Genomic DNA, 13760 nt, shown 5'->3' with positions numbered 1-13760 from the left:
AGCCAACGTCAAGAAAAACGAAAATGTCTGCAACGTTCCGAAACGCATCTTACATTGTCCAATAATCGTTTGTCTCTCGGCCGCGCCTCCTGCACGATTCTGGAACACTTTTGATCTACCGTCTCTTTCCCGCCAACTCCGAGCCATACATTCGTCCCGCTTCGAGTGCGGACAGTGCGAATTTTTTTTCTTCCGAGCAGACGAGACCCACAGGGAGGACCGCAATCTCTCTTCTGTATTTACGTGACGTCGTGGACGATACGGGGAAGTGGGGGGAATTCGTATTTTGTCATCCTTGTCATCGATGCACCGGGAGCTGTTCTGTCAAACAATAGAAGCGAATCGTGTCCGTCGTGCCGTGGTAGTGAGTTGGTCCCATCGTCGTTCGGCATGGGAGACGGCAAGGAGGGCGAGCGGCAGCCGCTGCTGAAGAATGAAAACGTCACGTACAGCTCGCACAGCAACGATGCGATCGGCGGTACGTTACGCCGCAGGTCTCGCGCTCCGTTCGCTCGTGAGAACGCGTTCGCGTCTGAGAATCGCCGCTACAAGAATGTCATTATCTTGTTTGTTATTGCAGACGAAACACAGTCCAACGTGCACACCGTCTCCACGATCGGCCCGGATGAGCTGCCACCGCCGTATCAGTCCGCCATCCAGGGTGGCATGCCAATGGTCACTTGCAGAGTTTGTCAAGCGATGATAGATATTTCCGGAAAGAGGGATCAGCACGTCGTTAAGTGCTGTCAATGTAACGAGGCTACAGTACGTTTCCAAAGATTGTTTCTTTTTTGCAGTTTGTTTACTAGTAGGTAACAATGTTAATGCTAAGAGTCTTTATTGTCTCCTTTTCTTGCACAGCCCATACGAAATGCTCCACCTGGAAAGAAGTATGTACGATGTCCGTGCAATTGTCTGCTCATATGTAAGAGTTCTTCGCAGCGTATTGCCTGTCCCAGGCCAAATTGTAAACGTATTATCAATCTTGCTCCAAGCCCTATTACACCTCCAGTTCTGTCCATGCCAGGCATGTGCAGGGTAGGCTGTGCCCATTGCCATGACACATTCTTGGTGAGTCATCAAAGATATAGTATATTAAATCTTTAATATGCTTGTTGTTTTCTGTCCTTTTTTTGCTTTTTCCTTTCTTGCTTCTTTCCTCTGTAACTATTTTATCAATAATCACGTATCTTCTCAAGTGTTTCTTGTCTCCTTTAAAGTTCATCAACTTTTATCTCAGATGGTGAAATAGACAAATAAAAAATAAAAAGGCAAGAAGTAAAAAGCAAAACACAGGAAGTAAAGTACATTGTAGATTAAACTTTGAAGTTATTAGTCTTGTTTAATGAATGTGACAGTTGAGTGAACAGTAATTATTGTCTGTGATTGGAATAGACCTTTAGATCTATAAAAATCTAGAACTATATACCAATAGCAACAAGTGCTTACTCAACTGTTATGTCCGCTGAATGTATCCATTGTTTTATTGATTTTTATCTTTTCGACAAAATGTTGTCTTCCACAGTTTAATACATTAAATAACGCTTTGGCTCGATGTCCACATTGCCGTAAGATATCTTCCGTTGGTCCAGACTTTGCTAGAGGAAGAGGAATTGTATTCATTATCGTTGGGATTATAGCCTTAATAATTGCTATAGCTGTAACAGTATGTGTGCAAACTTCAATTCTTCTTTGTATCTAATGTGATATTTATTTTATATTGTGTATAATTACAGGTTGGAACCTATAAATATGTAAAAACAAATGGTGGAATTTATGTAGCTTATGTTGGTAAGTATAAACAATGTTTCAAAGATGTTAGAACTGCTCCAAGATCTCAAATAGAGATATAATTAACCAATTGCATTAGTCAAATTGTTTTAATGTGATTTGTTGATCCTTTCTCCAAGTTCTCGGAAAACTTTTTAGCATCATGGACACAAGCTTTAGATGTCAAAGTTTATCGATAATTTTATAATTCTTAATATTCAAATGCTGTTTCAAAAGTTTGTTTATCACGTTTTGAATCACGTTTCCAGGTGCATTTCTATTGGCGCTTTTATGTTTGGGTCGCAGCATTTATTACTGTACGATGAAGATCAGTTTGATAGAGGGTCCTATGTAGTCTCCCAAACAACACACAATGAACAATCAACACAAAATCAATTCCGCTGAGATGAATGTCATGTAACCTATTTAGAACAAATGTATAGTAATGTGACATTTCAAATCCTTTTAAGGCAAGAGCGATATATATATATGGCCATATGATGTGCGTATGCAGTTCTGTATTGTTTATGTTAATGCGTGTATACATTCTTATATATAATACGCATACACATACGAACATGTTTCGTGATCAAGAAGAAGGCAATTGTTTACAATGCTTTCTTCAGGTAAAATAATGATCGTAGGAAATCTTTCTCGAAAGCCTGTATTTTATGAAGAATTGTTCTTATGCACTTTTATATATACAAGCATAGGATCAATGGCTATGGGCTTCGAGTTTTATTTTCAACTTACTGACTAGAGAATATGCTCTAAATATATATATATATACATACATGCTTTCTATATACATGCGTATCGAGTGCACATAGATAGAATCAAAGTGCAAATGTGCTCATACTATTCCAAACGTACGTATAAAGTAAGTTTTAAAAACTCATATATATATATGAGTCTGTGCGAATCTGTTTTTAAATTTATTCTTACATTCTATATTAAAAAAACATCTGTATTGAATACATAAAAAAAATTACATTGTTTTAAATTTCTGGGTTTATATGGATTTTGTAGCACAGATAAATGCAATTACAAGGGAGCTAAAAGTATCAGTGTATATATTAATATTATAAATAGCGCACTTAGGTAATATATAAATCCAAATATGTGGTATGTTATATGAAGGATGCGAGATGTTTTTTTAGTTTTCATTGTCATAAAATACACTATACATCGATTATGAAAATTAAAATATTATTCCTGTTGATGATTTTCGTCATGTCCTTATAATCTGCAATGCTCTTTTAAATACATTTCTTCTTTCTAGACAACTCTTAATCAAACCTATATAAGTTTCTTTATCATATAATGAAAGATATGTTATACTTGTTAAAAAAATAAATTCCGTTTGGTAAAAAATTAACAGTTGCGTTTATTACATATTATACGAATAAATTTATTGATCCCAGAAAAATGAGTAATTGTTTAATTACTATGAAACATTGTTGTGAATTATATACACAAAAGAATTAAGAACATTATTCAAGCAATTAATAAATAAATAATTTCAAAATATATAAAAATTAGTAAAATATCGGTAAAATATCTTTTGAAATTCAAACAACAACTATGAAATAAACAAATGAGAGTAGTTATGTTTAATATAATAATTCGTGCACAATATCAAATTTTATTTATTTGATCTTACATTAATTAAGAAAATGCAAACGTTTCAGCTTCATTCGAATAATCTTTAGCGAAGCGAATTAAGTATAAATTAACTCAAAACTGTTCCTGCTTAATCTTCAAGGAGATACAAATCTGGATTTGAAACTTTCAACTCAAATAGTGGTAATTGTGATCCGAGAGGAAAAAGGGGGACAAAAGAAGAAGTACAAATTAATTTATCATTCGTAATGTCTTGATTAATATAAGATTAAATAAATAGAATTTGATATCTCGCACGAATTACCGAATTGCGAAATGATATTTGAAGCATTTGAAATTCCCGCTGAGACGTAAATGGAAAAAAATCCCTAGTACTAGTCATGCTACTGCGGAACAGCTGATTGCTGAAAGTAGCGAAAAGGAAAATCCGCATCAATAGGGAGGTTACTGAAAAGTATGTGAGGGAAAGGGTCAAACAATAATCGCGTCACTGTCTGGAGATACTTGATTTAACATTTGGACATTAACAAGAAAACGCGAACGACAAGTACTATACCTTCAAATGTGACAGATGTTTGTTGTAAGAGATGTCACAAATTGATATTCAGGATTTATTTAACAAAAGCAGGTAAGACAATTTTTATTGCAAATATTGCAAAGAATCTGCTGAGCACGGCTATTATTATCCAAATACATTATTTTCATTGTAAATATTGATTAAAAACACGAGTGTAAGAGATTTTCTTGCAACTAAAAAATTGTTCTTTGTCATATGGAGTATCCACTCTCTCTCTCTCTCTCTCTCTCTCTCTCTTTGTAAAAGATATTTAGACAGAATAAAAACTGATTACTTTTTACTATAGTTATCAAATTTAAAACATTAAAGTTTAATCAATTACGTTATGAATTTAGGTTTCCCAGCGATTGGCGCCTTCTACTTGTAATTTTATATACGCCAATAGGATTTGTACTTGTGTTGCTGCGACTGTTGGTGGTATTGCTGTCCTGGCTTCTAGCATCACTACTACCTGATTGCAATTCTCTTCGAACATTTTTAAGTTATGGCATTAGGATTGCTTTTGGTATCGTAATTAAAATCGATACTGAGAATGAACCCAGAGACAAGCAATCGAGAATAATAATCGCTAATAGTGTATCAGTTCTGGATCACTTTGCCTTACGTCGTACAACACAAACGGTAATCCCTAGTGTTTGGGAGTTACCTACTGCCTTGAGTAATGCGCTGGGAATCCAAAAAATGAATATGAACAATAAGGAGACACTAATTGCCAACATAAAGCAATTTCTTTCTACTTCTACATATAGTGTGTCTGTACAGCCCGAATTTGGCACAACTAACAACCAAGTTGCTCTGTTGAAATTCAATTCCTGGCCATTCAGTATAGAAACATCTGTCCAGCCAGTTGCTATCAAAGCGTCAAGACCAGAACTTGTACCTGTGCAGCTTACCTCATTGGCTTCAACAAGGTTGACAGAAGTATTTTGGTTTATGTTTGTGCCCTATACAGTTTTCACACTCAAGTACCTGAAAATCAGACGAAACTCTGATCATGAGATACTTGTACGAGAAGTGGAAAAAGATATCGCAGATGCTTTGAGACTTCAGACATGTTCTCATACTGTATCAGACAAAATTGAGTATGAAAAGCGCTACCGCACGAGAATACTCAGTAACGCGCGTCCTACCAGAAATACGCCAAACTCACAAGTTATACATAGTATAGAAATACAAAGGATGGTTCATCAAGTCAGCGAAGTACTTCCATTTGTTCCACACAATGTGATTCTACGAGATCTCAGTATGTGTATAATTATCTGAAATGTTAATTTTTAATTTTTATTTACATCTCTTTTATCTTATTCAAATCTTATTTTATTTAATCTTACAGTAATTATTGTATATAGCGATTTTCTGGTAATAGCAGTTATTAAATTTGTTCGTTTGATTTTTATTATAGTGAAAACTCGAAACGTTGATGTTACGATCGCCAATATTCTCGATGGCATAGTTACTTATACTCCAGAACCTAATCCACAAGCTCAATCATCTGTAACATCGTCCAGTGCATCTTCAAGTTCTACGAAGGCTAACATATTGGGTACTATTTCCTTCCAAGAGAAGAAAGCTAAAATGATACAAGAAGCTAGGGAAAGGTATATTAAAAAACATGGACTGACAAATTGCTGACATTTTTACTATTATTTTATTCTGGTTATAACACTGTCATTATAATAACATTAATATAACATGTTTACTGTTCATGTATTATATTTACTATTACTTCATGTGTGAATACATCTTTATTTCTAAAATATGATCACACGTAATTGTACAAAACCTATCCATTATAATCATAAGCAATACCTTATAGAAAAGTCGTTTTTAAATAATGCAATTATCAGTTATGTATTATATAATGCAATTATTGATCATAATAATGGAATTACTCGCTTGAACAGCAGGGAGATTTAAGACTTTTATATTGAATTTTTAATTATTTTGTTGTAGATGAACGAAACGTCACAAAAGTATTTATCTTTTTTTGAGTGTATATGAGGCCACAAAATCTGTTTTTAAATTAAAAATATTTATACTAGTTTTAATAAAAAATAATGTATACACTATGATACATACATAATATAAAGAGACATTTAAATCTTTTAATATTTTTAATAAATAAACAAATATAAATAAAAATTACATGATTATGTTAAATTATAAGTAAATGTAATAAAATTTTCTTTTTAATGGAACTTTAAATAAATTTGGACATATCATTTTGATACTTAATTATAATTGACAATTAAGTCATAAAAGAATATGGCAGACAAAAGTTTTATTAAAAAAATAACATAAGTGGAGAAAAACATGAGATACAATAATCTATATATACTTAAAATCTATATATTTATAGTTACAATTATATAATTATAAAAGTATAATTATGACTTGTATATATGTATTTATGTATACATTTCATATTATTCTTATATATATTGTCTAAAATTCTCCATAGAGTTTCTCTCGTAATTCTTAGTAATTATGATGTATACAATTAAAGTATATAATATCTATATATAGTGTCTATGCAAAAAATAGATAAATGTAAGAACAAATATGCCCATGTTCTCTCTGAAATATTTCTTATATTATATATCCATTTATAAAATTTGGAAGACTTGTTTTGTACTATACGTGTTATATATATGTGATATAAAAAATATAAACTCTATAACATAAGAATAAACAAATTAGTAAAATAAAATATAAAAATAATACTTTTATACTATTATAATAGTTATGTATATGCACTAAAGAAACTTAATATTCTCATTGATATTCTCACTTAATATTAATAAATGTATACATATACAGTAATAAATTGTTACATATAAATATAAAAATTTAATAAATGTACATGATACAAATTTAAATAAAGTGCTTGAATTCTAAAATCTCAAATTAAGTTGTTTTCAATGTTTATTACTACAAGAACTTGTAACTAACTATAGTAAAAACGAATTATTAAAAATTAATAGTCTTATATATGAATTATAGCCAACAATTCTAATCTCTCTCTCTCTCTCTTAATCATTTATTATTATATATTATAGATTATTAAATTATATGGCCTATTATTGTCTGCTCTTGTTTATACTAACTATTATCAGTGATTAATTATTCACAATGCATTTTGTATCAGTATTTAAGATTGCCAACACAGACATATTTAATATCAAGAAAATCTTCAACCCCATGTTTAGAACCTTCCCTTCCTAAACCAGATTCTTTTATCCCACCAAAAGCAGCTTCCGCGCATGAAATTAATCCCTCATTGACACCTACCATACCAACTTCCAATTTACGTGCAACTCTAAATATTTGCGATATGTCCTGTGAGAAGAAGTATCCAGCCAAACCAACTGGTGTGTCATTAGCTTGCTTCAATACGTCATCCTCGCTAGAAAATTTATTTATTACTGCTACGGGGCCAAAGATTTCTTTATTGTAAATTTGCATGTCTTTAGTTATATTAGTTAATAGAGTAGGCGCATAAAACAATGGTCCTAGGTCTGACAACGGATGTCCGCCGCAATGTACCTTAGCACCTTTCTGAACTGCATTCTTTACTAGACCATCTATCATATCTAATTGACTTTTCTTTATAAGTGGCCCATGAGTGATACCTTCTTTACAACCGTCTCCCATCTTTATATCTTTCTCAATTCTCGTCACAAATTTTGTAACAAACTCATCAAAAATATCAGCTTCTACGAAAAACCTGTTTGCCGAAACACAAGTTTGACCAGTATTGCGAAATTTACTGGCCATGGCACTATTTATAGCTAGATCTACATCTGCAGATTTAAATACAATATATGGTGCGTTACCACCCAATTCGAGGCCAAGCCGTTTCATGGTTAAGGCGCATTGTTTATATAAGATTTTCCCTACAGCTGTAGAACCAGTAAATGATAGTACTCTTATTTTTGGATTTTCACACAGCTCTTTGCCAACGGTGGCGGAATTTGTTATACTCGTAGTAATTACATTCAAGACTCCTGCAGGAAAGCCTGCCTGTTCCGCGAGATCTGCTAGTGCCAATGCTGTTAACGGAGTGTCCTCGGATGGTTTAATGACGCATGTACAGCCAGCAGCAAGTGCAGCACCTGCCTTCCTAGTAATCATAGCATGTGGAAAATTCCATGGTGTGATTAAGGCAGCTACACCGACTGGTTGTCTTAATAAAAATAATTCTCTATTTGATACAGGAGCTTGCAGTATTTCTCCTCCTATTCTTCTAGCTTCTTCTGAAAACCATTCGACAAAAGAATTTCCATACTTAATCTCTGCTCTAGATTCAGCGAGAGATTTTCCATTCTCTTTAGTCAAGATAAGAGCCAAGTCCTCGGAATGCTCAACCATCAAATTGTACCATTTTCTAAGCAAATCACTTCTTTCTTTGGCTGTAGTTTTACTGAATGACTCGAAAGCTTTGGCAGCAGCATTAATGGCCACTTGAGTATCAGCAGCATTCATATCAGGAACATGAGCAATTATAGTATTGTCAACTGGATTGCAAATGGAAAATGTTTGTTTGCTACTGGCACCTATCCAATTCCCATTAACATATGCATTATCTCTCAAGAGATGCATTGTTCTAGAGCTCAAAGGCACATGATGCAACACATACTGTTGTAACAACTTTGTTCTAAGCATTCTCTCACAAGTGACCAAATGTATTCTGTAAAGAAGAGTTGTACTATAAGAATAATTAAATAATAGAATCTTTAAATATAGCTAAAAGTACACATGTATAAATTATGTATAAAATTATGTTACACTGACTCCAAACTTTTATTCACTTATCTATATTTGATTATATTTGTGTTTCATTCCTGTGATATATATGTGATATCATAAATTACCTTTATCAATATAAGCACGCGTAATTATCTTCCATACATGATGCGTGTGTGAAACAACATATTAACAATTGTGTGCAAATCAATTTTTAATTTCTTATCTATATCTATTTCTTAGTCTATTTTTATAAAACCAGCATGTTTTCTTGCTAGATTGCTTGTCTTTTGATAAATTAATAAAATTAATATTGTACACAGAACGCATAATTCCTAATAATTCACTAAAACGCAAACAATTCAACAAGAAAATATACATCGTGTGTTACTGCTTTAATTCTAAAACATAATATTCTTTTCAGTTTAGAATTTAGATATATCATATTAATACGTTTTTAACTCTTACCTTCAACAGGTTATTAATTTAACGATAGTATTACGCGTCACTGGTTCATTTATTCCATCGGTTTAGCAACCCCGTCAATTGAAAGCCCAATTGACATATCAGAACGAGCTTATGTAAGTGACGTCCTCTCACTGCCGATTACATCGCGCTTATAAATCCTCAGTGATCAACGATTCCGTGAGTGCCGACGCGTCGGCGTCCCTCAGTCAATACGCTTGTTATCGAGCTTGATTGTTTGTTGTGTTGGGATCACTGCAAAATACAACGAAGAGTATTTCACGCATCATGAGCGGCAATACAAAGCGGACCATTTACGTAGGCATGTATAAATTAATAGAAAATATCAAATCTAAACATGCATAGCATAACCTATAGAATATCACTTTAATCACAAACTGTAAATAACTCTAATAACCGATGATTAATTCAACCGGCATAAATAATTGCTTGCAACAAAATTTTTGATTGCATAATTTATTATGCTTGAATCAAATATTTTATCTTTATATCAAGTTAATTAATTTTGTTTATTTCATTTACAAAATATTGTACATACTAGATATTTGACAAGTTTGACAGTCCATTAGGATAATTAAATGCCTCGCGACTCCTTTTACATTCTATCCAGTGTTTCTTTTTATTTGTTTAATTTATTAAGTTATTATTTTCTAAGACTAATAAGATAAGCTAATAAGATAATCAAGTTAAATGTTAAAAGTTCCATGATTTATTTTTATCAATATATATATGAATAAATTATTATCATCTTTCATACTTGGATTTCTTCATCAAATTTGATCTTTTTTTATTACTTTATTATTTAGAATTAATCAAAGTTTGATTAAAGTCAATTCATTCTAAATTATTGTTTATTTATATATCTGAGAAATAATTTTTACTATAATCATTAATAAAAATATATTGTGTAATAAGTTATTGTTTAAGTACAAATTCTATTCTTGTTTTTTAGGTGGCTTAGCTGAAGAAGTTGATGAAAAAGTGTTACATGCAGCTTTTATACCCTTTGGAGAAATTGTTGATGTCCAAATACCATTAGATTATGAATCTGAAAAACACAGAGGATTTGCATTCATTGAATTTGAAACAGCAGAAGATGCAGCCGCAGCTATAGATAATATGGTATATTTGTAAAATGACGTTAATAACTTTAATGAATTGTTTGATAGCATCTGATATTGATTTTATAGACTCTTTTGTCATAAGTAATTTATTTTATGAAGCTCTCAAAAGATCTTAAAAGTCACTGATAGTTTTTCACAAAAATAAATCACTTAAAGGATATAGAGAGCATTAATGTTACTTTGATGTAAATCTAACTTTTTTTCCTATCTAATCATTAAGCATGTGTAAAAACAATATGACATGTTGTTTATGATTGTGATAATTTATCAAAATTAATCTACGTTGATTAACAGAACGACTCGGAGTTGTTTGGCCGAACTATAAGAGTAAATATCGCTAAGCCGCAAAAGATAAAAGAAGGTTCATCGAAACCGGTATGGGCAGACGACTCTTGGCTACAAGAACATGCGGGCGAGACATTGAAAAATGACGACAATACAAAGACGACAAATGATGTCGCACAATTAAAGAAATCAAAGCAGAATCCTCAGGTTTACTTTGACATAAGCATAGGAAAACAAGAAGTGGGTAGAATTATTATGATGTTACGAGCAGATATTGTACCAAAGACTGCCGAGAACTTCCGAGCACTTTGTACGCATGAAAAGGGATATGGATATCAGGGTAGCACACTTCATAGAATTATTCCAGATTTTGTATCCTTAAATCAAATTTTTTATTCTATATGAAAACGGTTTCTCAGATTATTTTATTTGTCTTTTCTTTTAATTTTAAGTAAAAAATCCTTAACATAAATATCACAGATGTGCCAAGGAGGTGATTTTACGAATCATAATGGTACAGGTGGAAAGTCAATCTATGGCAACAAGTTCGACGATGAGAATTTTGAATTAAAACACACGGGTCCAGGAACCTTGTCAATGGCCAATTCTGGCCCAAATACAAATGGATCACAATTTTTCATGTGTACAGCCAGAACAGACTGGCTAGATGGAAAACACGTTGTCTTCGGACATGTCCTCAGTGGATTAGATATACTTAGAAAAGTTGAAAAATGTGGAACAAAAGCAGGCACGCCGACACAAAAAGTTGTCATAACTGCTTGCGGAGAATTAGTATAATTATTTCTGTGTATATAACATTTTTTGTAATAAATTAAAGTATGTAAAAGATTAATCTCGAAATTTTTATATTTTAAGACTACTAAGTAGTCACCACAGCTACATTGAATCGTGACGTCAGAAGCGAGAAATGACATTGATTTTTGTTACGTGCCATTTTGTAAATAATAATTTGGATAATGCCTGGTTTATGCTTCGGTCTTAAGGTCTTAATCCTAAAATTCAGCCAATAGAGTTCAAATTTCGGTTAGAACTGGCAGCTTTATTGGTTGAATTTTAGGATCTTGGGATTAAGACCTGAAGCATGAACCAGGCATAAAATGAAATGATAAGACCGTTTTATTAGGTCATCTGTCAATAAAATTTAGTATATAATAGGTCTGTTCTTTTTTTTTTTTCTTACTTATGGCTCCTGGGGTGCGTTCAGAATCGTCGTCCGGATGCACCCAGATGTTGTTTTATCCTTGTTGTTCACGAATGATAAACAAGGATAACACGATACCTGGTGCACTCAGAATTCAGATGATGATTCTGAACGCAGTCCTGCAGACAGAACGCTTGTCGCGTGGCGGAAGTTGGCGTGATAGCCAATCAACGTCTCGCCGGCAAGATATTGGCTACGTTCAGCAGACTCAACAGTTGAGTGAGCGCTCTCTATTATTGGTATATTTTTCTAGATTTAAAATTGGATTGGATGATCTAAAAGAATACACCAATAACAGCGAGCGCTCACTTAACTGTTGAGTTTACTGAACGTAGCCATTGATTGGTTATCGCGTCAACGCCGCCGCGTTCTGTTCTGCCACGCAGCAAGCGTTTCCACTTTCCGCATTCAGTCTGCAGGAGCCGTAAAAGTATACATTTGCATCAATAACATTGCTTCTTACTGCATCGAAAATGCCGAAATTTGAGCCAAATAAGCATCATTTGCACGATGTGTTAATCTTTTGCTTCAACTGGAAGAAAACTGCAGCTGAAGCTCATCAAATGCTTGTAGAAGTTTATGGTGATAGTGCTCCTTCCGCTAAAGCATGCAGAGAATGGTTTCAACGTTTTAAAAGTGGTGATTTTGATGTGAAGGACAAAGAGTGTTCTGAACAGTCAAGAGCATTTGGAGACAAAAAATTACCGGCATTGGTGGGTAAAAACCTATGTCGAATGCAAAGAGACTTTGAAAGGCGAAAAGTCATCTGCGAAATTCTGCTTGCTAGGCTACAAAGAAAGAAGTTTTTGCATCGTATCATCAATGGGGATAAAAAATGGATTTATTTTAACAACCCCGGCCAATCCTTAACATCGACGCTAAAGAATATCCACGGAGAGAAGGCAATGCTCTGTATTTGGTGGGATCAGCAGGGTGTTGTGTACCATGAGCTGTTAAAATCTGATCAAACACTCACAGAGCATCTCTTCTACCTACAAATACTCAGGTTGAACGAAGCATTGTATTCAAAACGAAAAGAATTTAATTTATGTCAGAATAAATTGGTTTTTCTTCATGACAACACTCGGCCTGAGGTGACAAAGGAAACGTTAAACATGTTTCACTGGGAAGTGCTGCCACAAGCGGCCTATACACCAGGCTGTATCCCTTCCGATTACTACTTGTTTCCGTCGATGGCACGTGCACTTAAGTATAAGAAACGCTTCAATTCTTATGAAGAGGTTGAAAAATGGGTCTCTGACTGGATAGCCTCCAAATCCAAAGATGAGTCATTCTTTTACCGCGGAATTTCCCAGCTGCCCGAAAGATGGGAAAAAGTCGTCGCTAACGATGGACAATATTTTCATTAATGTACTTTTTCATTTTGTTTCTTAAATAAAATTATATTTTTTGTAAAAAAAAAAAAACAGACGAAACTTTCTGATTGACCTAATAGAACAAATGTAGAAATGGACTATTTTTATCTTCTTCAACAGTTAGTAACAGTAACTAATGATGATAGATAAAAAGTGGTAAAGTACAGAAGTAAAAATAGGTTATGCATACACATTGCTGTTAAGCAAAGGCACTCCACATGCCTTTTATCATTTTTTACGATTATTTACTGATTGTCACTATTTGCTAATTGTGTGTGTCGTTTACTAACTGTACACAGATTGTAAGCACGTATCAATATATTGAGATATATATATATATATATAGTTTCTTTTTTACGTATAGAGTGCTTAAAATAATTTTTGGGGTTTTTATTTAATTTTACCGGGGAACAAAAGTATATTGATTTAATTATTATTTACTTCGCTGAAAAACATTTATGCTTATGTAAAATACATTTTAAATAGGCACACTCTATTAGATTATTAAAAATTTATCTACTAAAATTGTGTAAAAGAAAAACTGTGTAAGA

The 13760-nt window shown here is 33.1% G+C and overlaps 4 protein-coding genes across 4 annotated transcripts; 3 read left to right on the top strand and 1 right to left on the bottom strand.

The window, feature by feature from the left end:
- The first annotated feature begins 214 nt into the window (after positions 1–214).
- LOC108772441 (type 1 phosphatidylinositol 4,5-bisphosphate 4-phosphatase) lies at positions 215–2686 on the top strand. Its single transcript, XM_018537966.1, has 6 exons — positions 215–478; positions 581–765; positions 862–1071; positions 1526–1666; positions 1737–1791; positions 2040–2686. The coding sequence occupies exons 1-6, from the start codon at positions 391–393 to the stop codon at positions 2123–2125; spliced, it is 765 nt and encodes a 254-aa protein (XP_018393468.1). The 5' UTR covers positions 215–390; the 3' UTR covers positions 2126–2686.
- Positions 2687–3832: 1146 nt separating this feature from the next.
- LOC108772450 (ancient ubiquitous protein 1) lies at positions 3833–5602 on the top strand. The gene is made up of 3 exons (XM_018537976.1): positions 3833–4021; positions 4306–5213; positions 5373–5602. The coding sequence occupies exons 1-3, from the start codon at positions 3981–3983 to the stop codon at positions 5600–5602; spliced, it is 1179 nt and encodes a 392-aa protein (XP_018393478.1). The 5' UTR covers positions 3833–3980.
- Positions 5603–6993: 1391 nt separating this feature from the next.
- Positions 6994–8635, bottom strand: Ssadh (succinic semialdehyde dehydrogenase). The gene has a single exon (XM_018537968.1). The coding sequence runs from the start codon at positions 8633–8635 to the stop codon at positions 7115–7117; it is 1521 nt and encodes a 506-aa protein (XP_018393470.1). The 3' UTR covers positions 6994–7114.
- Positions 8636–9439: 804 nt separating this feature from the next.
- On the top strand, positions 9440–11409 carry LOC108772465 (peptidyl-prolyl cis-trans isomerase E). The gene is made up of 4 exons (XM_018537994.1): positions 9440–9503; positions 10155–10324; positions 10621–10983; positions 11092–11409. Exons 1-4 carry the CDS (start codon positions 9470–9472, stop codon positions 11407–11409), a joined length of 885 nt encoding a protein of 294 aa, XP_018393496.1. The 5' UTR covers positions 9440–9469.
- The last annotated feature ends 2351 nt before the right edge of the window (positions 11410–13760 follow it).

Source organism: Cyphomyrmex costatus, unplaced genomic scaffold (genome assembly GCF_001594065.2).
Source record: "Cyphomyrmex costatus isolate MS0001 unplaced genomic scaffold, Ccosl1.0 scaffold189, whole genome shotgun sequence".
Taxonomy (NCBI): domain Eukaryota; kingdom Metazoa; phylum Arthropoda; class Insecta; order Hymenoptera; family Formicidae; genus Cyphomyrmex; species Cyphomyrmex costatus.
This window is presented reverse-complemented; position numbering and strand designations above follow the sequence as displayed.